The sequence below is a fragment of the Plasmopara halstedii genome, assembly GCF_900000015.1.
Source record: "Plasmopara halstedii genome assembly, contig: Scaffold_3120, whole genome shotgun sequence".
Lineage (NCBI taxonomy): Eukaryota > Oomycota > Peronosporomycetes > Peronosporales > Peronosporaceae > Plasmopara > Plasmopara halstedii.
The window spans coordinates 334,250-353,900 of NW_020190023.1; the positions used below are offsets into that span (position 1 = coordinate 334,250).

The 19,651-nt window shown below is 47.2% G+C and overlaps 1 protein-coding gene across 1 annotated transcript; it reads right to left on the reverse strand.

Moving 5' to 3' along the window:
* Positions 1 to 3,772: 3,772 nt before the first annotated feature.
* PHALS_07623 (uncharacterized protein) lies at positions 3,773 to 6,097 on the reverse strand (the record flags this gene model as incomplete). Its single annotated transcript, XM_024721125.1, has 1 exon — positions 3,773 to 6,097. The coding sequence occupies one exon, from the start codon at positions 6,095 to 6,097 to the stop codon at positions 3,773 to 3,775; it is 2,325 nt and encodes a 774-aa protein (XP_024586255.1).
* Positions 6,098 to 19,651: the final 13,554 nt, after the last annotated feature.

Here is a 19,651-nt window from a genome sequence, read left to right on the forward strand (position 1 = left end):
GCTCCAATACTTGCGCAGCAATCAGTGGGTTACGTGCCACTCCACGTACAGCCCGTGAGCCACGCTCGGGGCTCTTGTTCCACACACATTCGGTGTTCAACAACTCGGATACTCCGATATCCAGCACATTGACCGTCCCGGTCCGGTGCCCGCGCCAATAAGGCTTCTGTTTCCTTGCAAAGGTGGCCCACCAAAGCTCCACCGTGAGACGTGCACGTAGCGCTCAAGAGCTTTGACCTAAAATAAATTCATGGCTCATGGTGATCTAACCATGCCATACCAAGGACAAGGTCATATCTTTCATCCGAGTCTGAGGCTAAGCAGCGTTCCACGCCAAGAAACTTGACCTCAAGGTCCACAAGGACCCTCGGCACAGTGACTCAAGTACCCTTCGCTAAGCGAACAGTGGCGGTTTCACACAGCTGCGCTTCCAGTGCCTCAGCATACAGCTGACTTCCTTCGATCGTGGAGCGTCGAGGATAATGTCCCCCGACGCCCCGGAATTGATAAGGATCTTTTATGGCTTATCAAGGCACTTCATTCGACCGTTCAGCAAGGCCGGCTTGCACACATGCTACGTGTTCACGAGCCCACAGCTTTTCTGGGCTAGGCCCTGCTTTTTTCTACCTACAGAACTCAGTCTCCACCAGTAGGGCGCCGCGCGCCTACTGGGTTTTCTCGTTTCCCCGCGACAAATCAGACTGGTTAGAAGCGGGACGTCGGTTCGATAAACATTTACGCGCCTTGCGCAGGGGACAGCCAGTCCGAAGGCGACGGGTGCCCCCACAGACATAACACCGTCGGGTGTTTAAACACTGCCCGGCAGTTTGGAGCTCTCCCTCCTCTTTCTCAGCATAGCTGAGATCCATTGGCTCAAGTCCGCTCGATGAGCTCTGAGGGTGTGCATATGAATCAAGTCATGCCGACTTAAAGTTGATTTCGGCATTCAATGCCACATTCACCGCTTCTTCAAAAGAAGACGGATGCATACGGAAGAAGTTCATTCTGACCACGCCAGTGCCAAGTCCCTCTATAAAGACGGTCACTGCGACCACCTCGGGGACAAGATCGGCTGCCATACCGGCAATGAGAGTTCTTAACTCTTGGACAAAGTCCACGAACTCTTTCTTGCCCTGTCGGGCGGCAAGAAAATGCGATCTCACGCGATATGCCTGTTTGGGCGGCGAGAACACTCGCAATAGCTGACTCTTCTGCTTTTTCCAGGAGAGGAACGCCGCTTCAACCGAAGCACTGCAGGTAAGCATCCATTCCCGCGCCCGGTCCCCGTAGCTTGGAGATAGCTGGCGCCACGCGCAGTTGCTCGTTTTGGAGCATGGCGAATGCCATAGCCATCGCAGGAGATTCTCTCCATCCCAACCCTCGAAGGTCTTAGCGCTCACCACGAGCGGCCTGGATCGGAAGGCATTAACCGTCGTCGACGGTGACGTCATAGACGCAGTCGACGCGGACAGCTTTTGCTGTGAGTGCTACAACAGAGTTTTTCACAGTCTGAAAACGCCTCTAGCGCGTGCTTATGGCCTCGGGCCCTTGCGCAACGAGGTGCTCCACGCCCTTAGAGCCCAACAGGGACATAAGCTTATTAAGCCCGTCCTGCATGCCCCAAGGCAAAATAGAGTACCCCTTCATCCTCACAGAGGATCAGTCGTGACGACTGGAAGAAGATTGACTACTAGTGCTACCAAGTGCAGCGGGGCTGCCGTAGCTCTTTGCTTAGAGGATGCTAAGCTAAGGTCACCAACCTTACGTTCTTTCCAAGAACCAGTACGAGTGTAGCAGATCGCAATCTGCTACCTCCAATTACTAAGACCTTAACTAAGGCGAACGAACACTTCAATTTAAAATCGAAGCTGTATTTAATTGTTTTAGCCACGGCAGAGCCACCAATACCTAAAACCTTAGGTTTTACTAATTAATACAATAATACCAAATGAATACAACAAAACCTTATTTATATGGTAATATACTTTAGTACTGGCAATTGGTGGCTAATTGTTACGGTGTAGCCACACCACTGTGTGATTACACTAACTTGTGTAATACGCACCTAAGTACGGTCGCACAATCTTATGCGATCCGCCCTATTATACAAGGGGACGTGTAACCCCATTACACCATGTATGTGGACTACAAACTATTCATGGAATCGTTACGTGTTTCCGGTTCGTTTCGATGTACACTTTTCGTCAGCAACAAGATGCACTGGAAGTTTGATACAAGCTTAAATGGAGAACGGAAGTCAACATGTCGACCACCTGTATTCATGGGTGAATAGACGTCGAAGACGCTAAAGACTTGTTGTGAAATTGTCTTGTGTTTCGTTATCGATGAAATTATATTCTAGAGCCTCTTGATGAGCGCATCGAAGGAGATCTTGACTGGACTTTGGTGATATTTGCAAATGTTAATCATTGTATGTCCACTGCAACTAAGCTCTAAGTCTTTTTGCTATCGAAGTGGTACTCAACATTATTTGATGCTGCGTTCCACGCGACCTATGGCTACATCGAAACAAGAAGTTGTATGATACTGAATTCAAAATTTTGGCAAGTTCGTTCAAGCTTACATAAAATTGCACTCATACAAGCTCGCAGAAGTTGCTTTAGACAACAAAAACAGCACTAATTTACACAACATCAACCGCTTTACGACTACATACAACGGATACATCGGCTATGTAAGTGAGACAGGTTATTTCATAATGAATTGGTTCATCACAATCATCCAAATATGACCATGACTATGCCTACGACTATGCCTATATCTTCGCTACAACCACGACTACAATAACGATTTTATGCAACTATAAATTGGAGACCTATCCAGACTATGTACGGTATTGCGAAGTCAAATTGACTTGAGCACATGAGTGTCTAATATTGTAGTCTGTTGGGGGAGAATCAGCGCAAAACGCCGCTTCAATTATCCGACTAGACCGATATCTAGACCGAGATAGTGGGATCTTTTGGGAGATTTGTTTACGGAAAACTACAGAAGATTACCAATGCACTTTATCGCGCGCACATCGACATCAAGGTCCCCAATCTGTACCTTATCCGCTCATCGGGCATTTTTCAGCGCCCAGTATTGACCTCGCTTACAGAAGTCAAACTCGCAAAGTAGAACTTCGGGCTGGATATACCTTCTGCTATTCCTCCGCAAGGAGCATCTTACTGATTCGACACAGCAAATCTTTTCAATCTTGAAAACACATCCATGGTTATCTGCGCACTCGAATTGATGGCTTTAACCCGCCACCGGGGCAGATAAAAATATTTTTTTACCTACCAGCACAAGGTGCAACTGTCCTATTTACATTGATACACAGTATCTTGTATGATGAAGCAGGGTTTAGGCACTCCGTTTAAGTGATGGCGTGTCGATCGACGACAAACAGTCAATTTCTTGGCATATGGCGCTAGATAAAATACAAGATGTTATTATTTCAGCTCTAATGTTGAAATTGATTCACGCGAATTCTTAATCCGACGGCCGCATAATTTCACCACCTCGTGCCCACATGAAGAAGCTGGGAGGCGCACCGACGCTCTGTCGCTAAGCAGAAATATTTGCTCCTGGTGGATCGCAACCGCATTGCTGTGGTTAATTGCGTGTTCAAAGGAGTTTGAGAGATACCTTATCTTATTATCAGGACCTATCCATGCATTTCCCGCTCACTTTAACTTCATATTTGAAGAGCGACGAATTTCTCAAACTCGCGGTACTTGTACTAGCGACGAATATTATATTTTCGCTAGACCGATGCACCAATTTCCCGTGGCGTCGATGAGGCATCATATGGACCAACTGGCTCAGACTCGACCGATCGATTAAACCAATACTCGCCATAGCCAGAACGATCAATCAGCGGCGGAGCCTCAACAGGTGTCAGCAATTGTAGGGTATCCACTCGTTTTGGTCTTAGATAGAAAATGCCAAATAGTATAGCTATAGTCGCCGCGCATCCCACGATGATAAACGTTACAGTATTACCCACCTCGCTGCTTCCACCGATGCTGCCACTAATCGCTGGATTCAGACTGCCGTCCACTAATGGCAAATTAGAATAGTTGCCATCGTCGTCAATGATGGGCGAAAGTTGCAAGACGTCATTTGATGCTGAGGTGTCATTCGAGGTAAAGCTTGGACCTGCTGTGCTAGCACCAGCATACGTTGCTAGCATTGACCCTGTCTGCTCATAATTTGGGAAAGATCCAGTGGGCTCGCTCGCGGGAGAACTAGACGAGCAATTCGATTCTCGCAAGTAGCACCCACTTGCATTAACTGACTCAAAATTATGACTTGATGACTCACTTGCTCCCGAATCCGGGCTCAAGTCTAACGAAGTTTCAGCTGGGGCAAGTGGTAGGACATTCATTTGTGCTAAAGTTGGCCTATCGGAGTTAGCACTTGAAATTATTGAAGGTGAAACCGGTTCCAGAGGTGGGCTGGCTTGACTTGGGGTTATCGTCATCTCAGGTACAATTGAATCAGAGGTTGGACCAGAATTTAACACCTGCATCGCCATGGCAGGGGAAGAATTTGTCGGGCTTGTCAAGTTCAAGGTTGCAACCGGAGGTGTCAGTATTGAAGGAGCAGTCGGAACGCTTTGTGTCGGGGAGTTGTTGTCTGTTGAAACAGACATATTAGAGACTGAGTCGGTTGGTCGTGAGGTGGTGTCTGCTGAAACAGACATATTGGAGACTATGTCGGTTGGTCTTGATAATTCTGTCGTCAGAGTTTCAGGTATCTCCGTTGCGAGGATCGGAGTTGTAATGTTCTCATCAAGAATTTCGGATGTTGCAGTCGGTGAAGCACCTGGAGGAAGAGTATGAGTACTGACTGGTGACATTGTTGACTCCACACTAGCATCGTTTTCTGCTACCGGAGCTGGTTTAGAAATCAGAGTCGCATTTGGTGATGCTGAAGCATTGCTTGTCGTATTTGAAGCTGTTGTGTTCGTCGAAGATGAAATTAGCATTGGGTCCGGCGGAGCATCTGTAATTTCTAAAGCTTTTCCTGAAATATCAGCCGCAGACGTCACTACTGTAGATGGTTGAATATCACTCTTCAGCGATTCATTAATCATCATTGGCACTTCGGTAGCTTCTACTGAAGCGGTTGTGTCATTCAGTGTAGGCACAGCTGTAAGAGGGTTTTGTACAGGCGTTGGAGGCGATGTTGACCATGTTGGGGCTGATGTCCTCGAAACCTTATCTGATATATTCGGAGCAAGTGTCAATGCTGAGCTTTCTTCGTAATACAGCGGGACTTGGGTTGCGGAGGGTGGTCCTTTAGTGGTCAATAATGGAGCTTGTGTCTGTTGATCATCCATCGTATCAAATGCTATCGATTTAGTCCTTGCTGGGTCTTCAATCATTGGTGCCACATCTTCCGGAACTTTTGTGATTGTTGCCGTAGATAGCGTTGGTGGTGGCGTTTCTATGGGTGAAGCTTCAAGATTCGAAGATGCCGACACAGGACCCTCTGTAGCTTCAACAGAGACTTGAGTCGCTTGCATTGGAGCTTCAGTGGGAGTTAAAGTGGTAATAGCTGGATCTATAGTCGAACCCACTTTCGTCAACCTTGGAGCTGAAGTCACGGCTGGTGGAATATACGGGGGCACGGGTGTAGACACTGAGATTGTAAAAGTTGCCTCACTTGTTACGGAATTTTGCAGCGTCCTGCCCCTACGTTTCTTACGGTTAACTCGATCAAAATCTCGATTTCGCGGCAAGATCAGACACGCCGTATCCAGTGTCGCATTTTTGCGTTCTACACAACCCAATTTGCCGCTGTCGCTGTCCACTATAGCACAGCAGCTATCTCGAACTAATACACCACTCCCAACCACATCTTGCTGTCCCGCTCGAGGGCATGCAAGAAGCTGTTCATTTGTGGCGCTAAAATATCCTTCACACAACTTCTGGGGTACGCAATACGTACCGGACACGCCCCTTACATGCACAGGTCGCTCCCCATCTCTGTTGCAAAGTGAAACAGCAAGACTTTGGCCGTACTGAGTGGCGGCCACTAATACCGCGTACAGGACAGAGGCCGATCTTATAAGGTGCGTCATCGGTCGATAAATACTCCGACTACCCTTTTAGAAGTCGTGAGTGCTGATATGTTGAGTCCTAGACTGCACTCACTTTATTCTTGTAACGGGATCGCAAAGACGTATCTCCTTAGCTGCGGTGTGGTGTTGTCGTTGTGATTGCTAAACGTGTTTATTTTTGATAATATTGTACCCGCTGTGAGGTCGAGCGTAGCACTGATCTCTGGCTATTCACAGCCGCCACAGATCTGACCACGCAGATACACACGCAGCGTACGAGTCTGCTTGTCTACCTGCTGTCTTGTGGTGCGCGTTTGCATCAAAAAGCCTACCCAATGTACCGGTATATCATGTCCAGTACAGCTCTATAAAATACATTTCTGACATGGATCTACACGGTGGTTAGGGGTACTAGTGAGATGTTGTCAGAACCTAACATCAGGTAAGTTACTCAGCAGGAATTTATTTCGCGTGGCGATAGTCATGGATAAGCTACGCGACGACGCAAATTGACTGCCATAGAGTTTCAACATCGAGTTGCGGTGGAGCAGCAACCTTTAAATACTGTGGATGCTGCTTCAAACGGTTTTGCTGGCTCAGGAAATTGAACTCTTCGTCGTTTGCCAGAGAAAGAGCAATGGGTTTTTTGGGCTGCCCAGTAATATGATCGTCCAGCAACAGGAATTTTCTTTTGATTGACGGATAGATACTAGAGGACAGAAGTGCAGATGTAGTCACTAGGCTAGTATCTGCTACTTTTAGCGATTTGTTGCAATCAACCCATCCCTTCAACTAATAAATGTAGAAGAAGTTGCTTTATTTTATCAGAGCAAACACCTCTGTGAGCCTATGATCTCTCATTGTTCTTACATAGGTGATAAGTGTTGACCGAGTGGGGTGTCGATTCTTACGTATTCTTCTCGCCTAATAATCTATTCTCCATAACATCAAGTTCGACCCTTTTTCCACACTAATGTCAATTATTGACGTGATTACCTTGGTGCTAATAACATGCTAGTTTCCATTTTGTGAAGCACGCTTTTTTACTCGCTAATCGAGTAGCTGGTCTTGGCTGTCACGATGAAATGCTTCTGTGCAGTAACCGCGACTGAAATTTCGAGCTTTGAAAAACGCTCAACTGTGCTGAATATTTATTGCATATGTTTATCCTTCGGCTCATGTATAAGCCACCGCCTACAATTGATAAATTTTCAAAATGAACCTACATTAAACTACAACATCTCAACTGTTTTTAAGGCGAAATATAATGCTGTGAAATGGATACATTAATATATACTAGGGACTGATTACGTATCAGTATAACGTGCAACAGGTTCCACCAGCCACATCGAAATGAACCAGGAGGCACTATGGCGCAGATGATTTAGAGTGAAAGACCGCTAATATCAAGGCACTGGCCATCTCCGCGAGGATGGTGAGCCTGACTTATCGGTCGATAATTCGTAACTCGTCGTCTGCCGCCGAAGCGTGAACGACCTTACGCGATCTTCATGTAAAATAAAGCTTGCACGACCGTGTGTGACCGATTGCTGCTGGCGACAACATCATGTGCCACATGCTCACGTTTGATTTCCTGGGCATGCGAAGGTGATGAGGTCAAGGAAAATTATGCTTGCGAAAAGCCTATCACCTGAGTACGAGGCGATTGAGACAATTTGCAAGACGCAAGATAGCATAGACAGTTTCATGGTGAAGCATGATAACATTTGTAACTACTGTCATGTCTCGCTTGCTGTCTTAGATGTCTTCACCTTCGTCTGGTACTTTGAATTGTTGGACCATGATTTGCAGTGCCTTTACCACTTAGCCTTCGGTAGTTCGATCGCAATCTTTGAGCTATGCAGCATGTTGAGGAGGTATTGTTTACGTGAGAATGTTATAAGTTCATAGTTTGTCTTTCATCAATTCTCTCTGAGTTTGCGATATTACCATATTTAAACCTACACTATTGCAATGCCACACGAAAAGCAGATAGTTATTGAAATCGAAATATTTATACTGACATCAATTGCTTCAACAATATCGAGGCCGTTTTCCCTTGTGAACAATGTTGTCAAGTTGATCTCACACATTTTTCGTGTTGTTCTCTTTGCTAAACAGCATTGCTTTTCTTATCAAGATAGCATGACGATTAAAATAACTTATTTTGTTCAGCCACATTGGCATCGTAGCTTTCGCAGCTGACCCCTTGAGATTTTCTTGATTATGGCAAAACGTCGACATTCTTCGATATTCTGGTCGTGCGGTTAGTCAATCTGGATGCATTTTCTGAGCTGTTCAATTGTACAGATTGGCTGGAGGCAGCTCGAGCAAGTTTTATTACTAAGCGTAGAATGTAGGTCAGCTTCAAGGGATGTCTGAGACACTGCTTTGAGATGAAGTTGTCGATCTTGTCACGAAGCGTTACCAGACCGATAATAAAAAATCGTATCGACCACCAAGACCGGCGCCACTTTGTGGTCATGTAAGAAGGACGCGGAGGTTCCAAACCATTTATATAGCATGAGGTAAAGCCTATAGCGGCGAGTATCGCATCAATCAACGAAAATAGAATGGGCGATGACTTTTTGCAGTAGTAACCAGTCCCTCTGAGCATATTCGCGTGACAATATCCTTCAATATACGATAATTGCGTTTCGGTTTGACCATATGATGATCGATAGGCATCTCAAACGATATCTGAGTTTGGTGACTTTGTTTAGGGTGCTTGACACCCTAAACAAAGTCACCATCCTAAGGCCGCATTTGTGGATAACATTGACGAGAAAAGGTTGGCTATTTACCCAATCGCTGAGAGCACTGAGAGGCTCGAACGATCCACAAAATATATTAATTCGGTCGCACCATTTAAGAGGAAGAATATAGCTCAAACGTTTTTTGCAAGGAACCGCTTCTTTGACCAAAGGCACCGTGGCGACGATTTTACCTGTTGACATCTTCCGCACGAGCTCATACGATATACTACCTCCTTTTTGTATGCTGAGCTACTGGCTTATAGTAACAACCAAACCGAATGTCGTTTCTGAGATTGTTGCCAAGCAAAGGACCTCGTACGGTATTCTCGAAATTATGTGCACAATCTCTCGCTGAGATTTGAGTGGTCAAGTACGGTGAAGCAGCAAGAATGGAGACCAAAATAGCGGTCGAATACTCGTCACTAAACCTTCCAATGGGGAAGCATCTAAATTCCTGAGCTCCTTCCACCCCACAGCTTTCAGAAACGCAGCACATGTTGCATCCGACCCATACGCTATAAGTATCGCCCCAAAATGCACGAGTTCACGATTATGACATTTCGTAGCAGGGGTGACGCAGAAAAGAGCTTTTGTCACACCGGCTCGTATGTTACCTCGTAGGTATTCTGGAAAGAAAAAGTTCTATCATGTTATTTGGATGTGAGATGTGGTAACGATGTCGATATGCTTAGTGACGGAAGGTAGTATTGAACTTAAATGGCTTGAAGTCAGAGTGGTGCTTCCGAATATAGCAACACGATCCGGTGAATCACCCAAACACTCTTAATCGTGCAAAAAGCACACGCGAGTGCCACCAGTCACCTGCTGCTGATGATTCACTTAGTTACTTCTCTCAACTGTCGTGCTACAGGTGGGGACGCAACTGTGCGTGTCACGAGTCGTTTATAGGGTAGTTCTTCTCTGCCACTTTAGTTTGGCAAGAGTACATGCGTTGACGCGTACATCCACAAAGGCATTCGCTTAGAGTAAATCATAGCTTTTGGTATAGGTTCTTGCATACTACATTAAATGGTCGATCTGAATTCCGAAAGTCCGAATCGGGTACACTCCATGTCTCGAATACGACAGATATCCACACTGTTCTTTTTTTCACAGCCTTGATGGCCACATTTTCTGCCGCATCCCCACACCATATTATAATCTTTTCAAGAATAATGAACTGGTGACGTGTCATGTCAGCATAGTGTGCGCGGTACTCTGTGTTATATCTAACTAGAACGCTTTATAAAATTCTTTTAACAGAGAGAATGGCCAAGCTACAGTGACCATTATCTTTGCGAACTCTGCGACCGCGCTTCTCAAGAAACAATCCAAAAGAAGACCTCGCCGATTCTAAAGACGCACGAGCTTATGAGGAACCCCTTTAAAAGCATGTACTCGAACAGTGCACGCAAGCGTTTAAAGTAGGCTAGCACTTGCCGTTTTGTTTTCGGCACAGAAAGTCGGCGCCAAGTGGGTGTTTCCTTCAAAACGTTACTTCCTCACTTGATCCGCACAAAAGAAAGCGTCAATGCCGTTAGCTGCCCCACGAAAAAAGCCATCGTCGAGTAAATGGTAACAAGAATATTTTATGAAACAATATTTGATCTGGAGGCAGTATCATTGGTGATCCTATTGACACCATGTGCAGTGGGGCTGCCGTAGCACTTTCGCTGAGAGGAAGCCTAATTAAGGTCGGTGACCTTCGTTCTGAGATAAGAACAAGTACGAGTGTAGCGGATCGCAATCCGCTTACTCCAAGAGTAACACCAACCTTAACCCAAGGCTAGTTTGACTCGTCCGTTTGAAATGTAAACTGTATTTCTCGGCTTTATCTGCAGCAAAGCCGACTGTATCTAAATCTATAGGTTCTCCTATTTATATAGAAAAATCAAACTAAATGTATAACTACTGGCTGTTCCAGCCACGTACTGAGTTGTTGTTTGAGTGGGTCCACACCATTGCGTGGTCAAACTTTCATGTGTAAAACACACCATTGTGTGATCACGTCATTTTGGGTGACTCGTTACACTCTCCCCCATCAAGCTTACAGTTCACATTTAGATGCCACCTCGAACGAGGCTCGCGCGTCTAAGACACCACAACATCACCAGGACCTTCCATGTGTCTGCTCAATGAGCCTTGTGTCGAGGACACGGAAGTCACCTACTATCGCTGGTTGCTAGAACGCCCGCGGGCAGAGCCTTTCTTTGTCTCGTGTGCGCGGTACAACTCCGAGCAGTACGTCCGAGGATTCATGGGAAGGCCTCTGATAACAGAAGTGTCATTATTTCGGATGTGGACGCAGCCCAAGTTCTCGGTAACCGAGTACCGCGCACCGCGCCCGCCACAGGAGATGAATTACCTCGTTTAGGATTTAAAGGAAGTCGACAACAAGTCGAATACTCCTTTCCCATGATGGGAAGAAGAGGGCGAGAGACCTCAGCGGCGCGGCGTGAGCCTTGCTCAAACCTTGCGGACGCCATGTACGTTCCCCGAACTCTCGACTTTCGGGGAAGTGGTATCATGACCAATCACCTCGATGAGGCACAGAAGCAGCAGCTCTCATGCGCGTGTATCCACAGTCAGTCCTTGACCCTCGTGTGGAATACGGCTTCCGCTCGACGGGTCCCGCTGCAGAAGCGAAGGACGCGATCATTTGATCGTTGGGCGTCTACGTGGTCAATACCCTTGCCACTACACAAGCTGGGCTTGATGAACAAAAGCTCCTCGAGTTCGCTTCTCGATGGATACGTATCGGATACGTATCGGATACGTATCGCACTCGATTCCGTGCTCAAAAAGGAGACGCTCCTGTACCCGCGATGCGGACGATTCCTATAGTGATCGCCCCTAGCGAGCGATTGGTTCAGCGGCACCGTAAACTTTCCTTGCTGCACAACTTACAGTTGAGTCACAGGGAGGTGGTCGCGCGTGTGGAACGCCATCTTCGGTTTGAGTTTACCAAACTCTCGGCACGTCGCTGAATTCCTCCAGATTGCCGCCCTTAGACGTATGGCTTAATCCCTCACCCCGCGAGGTCAGTGGTATCTCACACGGGTGAGTCTGCAAATGCAGCAGCTCAGGGCCATATCTTGAGCTCGCCATAAAAGTTCACGACGTCTGGACAGTCTTACCGAAGCGGCACTTCAAGCTCCCATGAGTTCCCGAAGTCGGGATATCCCCGCCATTTCAAAAGATACTGGGTTTGACCCTGATGACGACGTCGACCCACAAGACGTTTTGCGTGATAGTGGACACCACCATTCTCGTCAAGAAGAGTCGGCAGCGAACGACGAAGACTGGGTCGATCGCCGTCCGGTGACTCGCGATGCTCTTCTAGCTCTTGAGGACGAGATCTGACACAATCGGGAATCCGCTGAGCATCATGCTAGGGTCGTATACCGCCCCGCGGGAGACCTCGAGAGCTTGAAGCACATCGCGCACCTCGAGAGTTTGAATCACGTTTTCCAACGGCTGCCTCGCGTTGAGGACTATCGCACTCTGTCGAAGCGGCTCCTAGCCGTTGAGCAGACAGATGCATCGCTTCATGCGAAGATAGAACGCTTGGCGCCGTTGGAGCGAAATCGTTGTACTTTGTGCTCAAAAACAGATTCTGGTCCAGCTTGTGGGTACCTGAGAGCCTGTGGGCGCCGCTCAGGCGCCAACGCAATCGCGTTCACTCGCGCCGATTCCCGAAACGGCTTAAGCAAGCCCACATAGAAACCGGGTGGGTGCGCAACCGTTTTCGAAAGGTTGAGCGTATACACAGGGCCTCGCTTGGTCACAACCGTGAAAGTCCGATAAACCGCGGACGGAGCTTTGTCTTAAAGACAGCAGAAATTGCATGGTAGGAAGGTTATTATCATTTAATAAAACCAGGTCGCCGACCTCAAAGTTTTCAACTTATCCTCTTCCTCTTCCATCCGCATTTTCCTTCTGCATATCTTGGCTTTCAGCCATCGCGTCGCGAACGTGTCGTAGGACACTCAGCCTGGTAGGCAGAAACTCATGGAATTCTTTACGAACAGTGAGAGGGCTGATATCAGCTAGCTGCTCGGCTGTTCCTTTCCTACCAAGCCCTGAACCATGGGGTGGCGGCGTCAGCGGGGCGCGAGAATGAACGATCCCATTCACATAGAATGGCGTGTAGCCGGTAGATGAATGCACTGCATTGTTCTGAGCGAACTCTTCGTGTGGCAGCATGGCAAATCAGCACCTCGAAATCTCAGTGCAGACGCTGTGAAGGACAATGTTGACGACGCGATTCACACGCTCGATTTGATCGTCGATCTGCAGATGGTCCGCTGTTGACATAGTCAAATTGGTGCCCAGCACCTTGAAGACGCGATCAAAACTTCCGAGTGAACGTGAATCTCTGTCAGAGGCAATTGACAACGGAAGTCCATGATGTCGAAAGACACGATTCACAAACAGCGTCGCTGTACTGACACCGTCAATGGTGTACGGCACCGCCACAAGACGAACCATCTTGCTCAGACGGCCCACAAAGACCACCACACCCGTGTTGCCCGCCGATGTCTTCGGTAGGCCAAACACAAAGTCCAAACTCATCGGCTGCCAACACCCGGAGGGTAGCGGTAAACTGGCCAGCAGCGTCGCCGCATTCGAAGAGGGTTTCACCGTTTGACAAGGTCTCACACGTGCGCACTTACGTGCTTGTCCATTTGTACAGCTTCAGCCATCAGTAGTGGCAACTCACAGAGCTGTGGGTCTTTTCACGACCGAGATGACCGCTGAGTGGAGAGTCGTCGGCCTCGTACAGAATACTGTTCTTCAAATCCTCATCGTGAGGAGCCACAATTCGTAGCGTATCCGTCGATTCGGTGCTATAATACAGCAATCCATTATTCAATGAATATCGGTGCAACCGTGCACGTAGACAACAATCTCTTGTCCGAGTTTCCAAACTCACTGCTCCCGAGAGCCTGTAGCAGCGCTATGCACCCGCGTACGCAGTGCGGAATAAATCAGTCACGGACGACGTCACTGTCGTGACATGAGCAAGCTCATTGTCTGGTCTGCATGCCTTTCCTGGCTAATACTTCACCTCGAAGTGTTAATTTGTGAAGAAGGAGAGCCACATGACCATTCTCTGCGAGAGTTGAGGCGACCGAGGCGCAGTGCTTAGTGACCCATGATATGTGTAGATCACGGACGGCTTGAAGCCGAGCAGGTGAACCCTGAACTTGACAAGTGCATACTTAATCGCAAGTAATTCCTTGTCGTGAACTGGGTAGTTCCTCTTTGCAGCCTAGAGCTGGCGAGATTTGAGCGCGATCACCTGTTCTCGCCCCTCGGCGTCTGCTTGCAGCAGTGCACAGCTGATGGTAAAGTCCAAAGCACCACAGACGATACTGAAAGGACGGTCAGGGTCTGACAACGCAAGTATTGGTGTCTATAGGAGGCTGTCTTTGACCCCGTCAAAAGCCTTCCGCTGCTCGGTGTCCCAACACCATTCCGCATCCTTCTTAAAGAGATACGACAATGGTCGTGCCATTTCTGCGTAGCTCTCGCTGTACTTGTGCAAGATGTTGGCGAGGCCAAGCCACTTGCGCAAGTCCTTTTGGTTTTTTGGAGCCCGCCAGTCCACAATGGTCTTAACGTTAGCGGGATCCGCTCAAAGGCCACGCTTCCGATGAATCACCATAAACAGGAAATTTCTTTGGCGCCGAAGGTACATTTGTCTGCATTAGCATACAGCTTATTCATGCGCATGCACTCAAGCACTGCATTTAAATGAATGATGTGGTTTTCCTCATCTGTCCTCCCGTTCCCTGTACGACTGTGGACGAATATGTCTATGTCTGTGCATACACCTGGTGGGACCTGAACAACTTGATCACAAGACAATTTAATGTTGCTGGTGCATTTGACAGCCCTTGGACCAGCCACTCCCAGAGCATCCATTTCGGAGTACTCACCGCTGTCAGCGGAATATCACTCGCTCTCATGAGCAATTGGTCATAACCATCGACCAAGTCGAGTGCGCTGTACTTCATACAATCAACCACGATGTTCCGGCGATCATCTTACATAGGAACGTCTGTGCCGGTATGGTGGCGGCGCTGAGCTTATTGTAAGTGTGATCGATACGCCACTTGCTGTTCGACTTCCGGTCACAAAGCGTGGGTGTCGAATAAGAGACTTGCTCTCTCGCGCCATTCTTTTCTCGTGCTTCGCACGGAAGAAGACATCAATGGTATCACACTCTTCCTTGGGCAGGGGGCTTTGGTATGTTATGCAGTATTTGGTTCTCGAAACCAGGTTGATGTCATGACGCACAACCCGGTTTAGAGGTAGGACCGACGGCATGACTTTGGAGACGACGTCTTGGAATCCCTTCACCAATGGACAGTACGGATCCTAGGGATAGTTCAGCATCAAATATCCACTTGGTGTGCCTAGCACCCTCTTTGTGACCTCCAGGGCAGCTTTATCGAGAAGCGACGACGAGTTAATCTTTTCGTCCGGCTGTATAATGACCACTTCGGCTAAGTCGCCTTCAAGGCACCGCCAAACTCTTCGAAGGATATCTCGTCTAGCTCAGGAGAAGGGCATCCATTGCAGAAAAATCTTTGAGGGTGACGTCGCCGTCTCCCTCTTCCGTCATACCGCTGACGAGGGTGTATAGCTGTGCGCTATCGTCTTCGGTAGACACCCGGCGACTTCCAGCTGTCATACGGCGTCGCTGCCGCCTCTCCACAGAGGTTGTACCTCTCGGCAAGACCAGTGGGAACACGCACTCATCGTCTTCCAGTGGTAGCCTTACTTCCTGCTCCAACGGAGCCCTGATGTTATTAACAACATCCGACGTAGTAGCCGCTAGCTCTGCAGTCTTCAGCCAGTAGATTTCACGCGCATCTGAAGGGCTTGCCCATGATGCCTCGGACCTCGTCCGACCATGCCACTCGTAGCATGCAGCAACTGCTTCGAAACGTGAGCAGTGCTCAGTGGATTACGTGAAACTCCACGTTCAGCCCGCGATCCATGCTCGGGACCCCTGTCCGATACACCTTCGGTGTTCACCAACTCGGATACTACTTCTCGGTCTAGTGCTCGCGCCCATAGCGTTTTGCCTCTGGCAGAGGTGAGTTCATGACTCACCAAAGCTCCACCAGGAGATGTACGCGTAGCCCCCAAGGTCTTCGACCTCCAGTCGATCCGCATACAGATGACTTCCTTCCATTGTGTAGCGTTGAACATAATTACCGACGCCTCGGTGTCGATTAAAAAACTTTCATGGCTTCTCAAAGCCCTTTATGGTCGCTTCCACGACCGGTATGCCCGGCTTACATACACGTTCCGTGTTCAAGAGCACGGATCTCTTCGGAGATGGCTCCTGCTGACCTCTACCTCCTTGAGGCGCAACAGAACATAGTTCTCCCCCAGTAGGGCACCCCGCCTACTTCGTGTTGTCGTCTCCTTGCGACAAACCAGAAGACTGATAACAAGCGGGACGGCTCGTTGAACCTTGACGTGCCTTGCGCAAGGGACAATCAATCTGAAGGTAACGGGTATCTCACCAGACAAAACATCGTCGCGTGATCGAACGCTACGCGCCAGCTAGGAGCTTTGCCTCCTCGCTCTCAGCATAGACGAATCAATCGGTTCAGGCCCGCTTAACGTGTGCATTTCAACCATGTCGTGTCGACTTAATCTTAAATCTGGCATTCAATGCCACATTCATGCTTCTTCTAGGAAAGTCGGGTGCACACGAAAGACTTCCATTCTTGCCACGCCAGTGCACAGGCTCTTCATATAGACGGTCACTACGACCGCCTTGAGAAGAGGATTGCCATTCCGTAAACACTAGGACTAAATATTTATATTTCTACTTGTTACTTACAGTCGCCTGTCTCCGCCGGATGTACTCGAATGACCGCAGTTTTTTTCTGCGGGATTGAATCCCGAAACGGCAGCGAGCCGCGGTCTCAAATTAAATGAACTCCGCTAACACTTACCTTCACTTGTCCCAGCAAATGTAACTTCTGGGGTCACCAAATCACAGCCGCAATTAAACATTTCACTACCGATGCACTATAGAGACGGCGAAAAATCGTCGCTACCTCTTTTCTCATCATGACTATACTTTAAATACCAGGATTGAAGATCGCGACTTCCCATCTCAAATCATTACCGCGACTAACTGCTTCTCATTCCTTTAAAGTTTAGCTCAAGAGACTTTGCAATATCCTTGCTAGTTACCCGTGACCTGCACCAAGGCTTTCGAAGCTTCTTTCACGCGCTTAACGCATTTCAAGTTTTTCAAAAAAAGTTTTGGTTAATGACTCAGCAGAGCTTCACTAACGTATGTTAATGTGATCGACTTTTATCAAAACTATGACCCAGGGCACTACAGCGATCGAGAATTTAAAAATGAGGTATTCACGTCATGAATATTGTGTTCAGGTAGAATTTCGAGGTAGGAAACTCAGATCGTTGAATATTTCACAGCTGAAGAGTACACATAGAGCTGAAGTATACAGGGAATTGTCGAACATAAGTGAATATGAAATCTACTTTCTGAATCGAAGGACAATTTCGCTTGATATTGGAGATGACGATCCAGTAGACATCACTCACACAAAGCACGTGATCGATCCCTGACTCTTGCATTCTTAAGCCTTCTTTTTTAGTTGTACCTTGGTATCTAACGATACCTCCAAAGCTGTAAGACAAAAGTATAATTCATGTCAAGCAATTATTATAAAAAAGGTACCCAATCAGGTCAATTAAGATCAAGCGACTGTCGGTAATGTGATAGAGATGACGATGAGTCTACATAATGCCAATTCCATATTCTTGATGATTTAGTATAGACGAAAATTCGAGACAAAAGCGACACTACCATAATCTTCGTTCATTAAGCTTTTAATGTGCTTTTATCAATTTTTGATAGACAGAACGCTCGACTCGAAACGTCGCGTTTGAGAGTCTAAGATAACGATTTACAAGAGTTTACAAATTGCAGTTGCTCACACGATGGTGTTGAAGAAGGTGAATCAAGAATACAACAAATAAAGTTTTGACTTAGAGAACAAACATGGAGCCCGTTGCGCCTGATCCTAGGGTTATCTCGGTGCAGCCAATATCGCCACTTGACGACAAACCGTAGCTTCGGAAGAGTCCTCAGAGGCCGACATATAGCCACAGTCCGTGTACGCCCTTTATTTGCTATTGTCGTGAAGACTCAACCTCTCTCATACCAATCGTGGACACGAATCGGGGAAGTGATAGAACGACTCGCCGCTCGATATCGGGATTGATAGAGCGGTTGGCCGGTGCACTTATGACCTACTAATCGAAGAGCCAGAGAACAGTAGCCCCCGTGTATGGCAGAGACAATAAATTTGTATCGCACTGCTCAAGAGACTGTGGGCTTGCCATTTTCTCGAGAAGATTGAAATCACCAATTCCCCAGCCTCAACCGTGAACGTTAAAAATCGGACGTCGACCGCCAGGACCCAGGATACATAGTCTCGAGCAGAGCAGGCAGCCAAATCCGCTCCTGTATCTCAACTTCTATAACTCCACCACTTCAGTCCGAACGGCGGAATATACAAACCTATTCTCTACGCTTGCTACCGAAAACTTGTAAAGTCAAATCAAAACTCGTATAAGGTGCATAGTAAACTAGATCACTCCACTACCTGCTTAATCTGGTTTGACCCGACTGATAAGATGATTTGCGTGCAATAAAGGTGACTGTATGTTGTGAGTGTCACGAGATAACAAACGAAAATGTATACGTCTGTCTACTAAAAGAAAAGTCCCTTTATCATTGTACTAAAATACTCTATTTTCGATATCGCTTTACAGAGCGTCCGTGTCCCACACCCTGTATCAAGACTTGGGGGCGTTGGGGGCTCATGTTGTAGGTCTAGTCTAGTCACACAACACTTACACTTTGATGCAACCTCTCTACTACGCCGGGAACTCCTCTCTTACATGATTATTGCTCAACAAGCTGCCAAAAGTGTGCGCCCCTGTGACCGTCGTCAACAAATCCTTTTTATTACGATGATGATGGTGAGGTGTCCGAATATATGAATAGCAAAAATGACGCATCGACCATCTTAATTTACGCTAAACTTTGCGTGAGCTGTACACACTGTGTCTTTTTCGCTAAGAGGTTCACAACAGTCCCTCAAACACAACACATATGTTTGTGCGACGTAGAAGCAATTCCCGACGAGGCCGGAGAATGACAGTACCGACTTGAAGGGAAAAAGATCGATTTGAGACCTTTAAGGCAAATTTGCAACTGAATTAAAATGAGTTATCTACATACAAAACACCCCAAGGACTCCAAGAGGTTATACTAATAAAACGTTGGGTTCCTGATTTATAAATCATGACTGTACTGAGGTTGAACCTCAGCTCCAAGTTATCTTGGTTGAATGGAGTATTAACTTTGAAAATCTTGAGCTTCATCTTCCGTTGGAAGATGCTGGCTTGCGCTACCCATTTCGAAATACAGAGACACGTTGGTCTCATCACAAGTACAAATCCCCAAGAAGAAACCAGCATTCTGTATCACATGGAATGTTTATGACTTCATATAAGATGTCACGTATGCATTTAAGGAGCGCCATACTGTAATTTTCTATTATAAACTTCCGAAATGCATACAAAAGAGACATATAAAACGGCCAGTGTAGCCCACAACATAATCCCCTTCTTCAAGTGAACAGTATCCTATTACTTTTGCAGACCTTTTAGAGCAGTTCCCTTTCAGATCAAGAAAAAAATCATCAAGTGAACAAGCCAATATAAAAGAGCGCTCTCGCCTTAA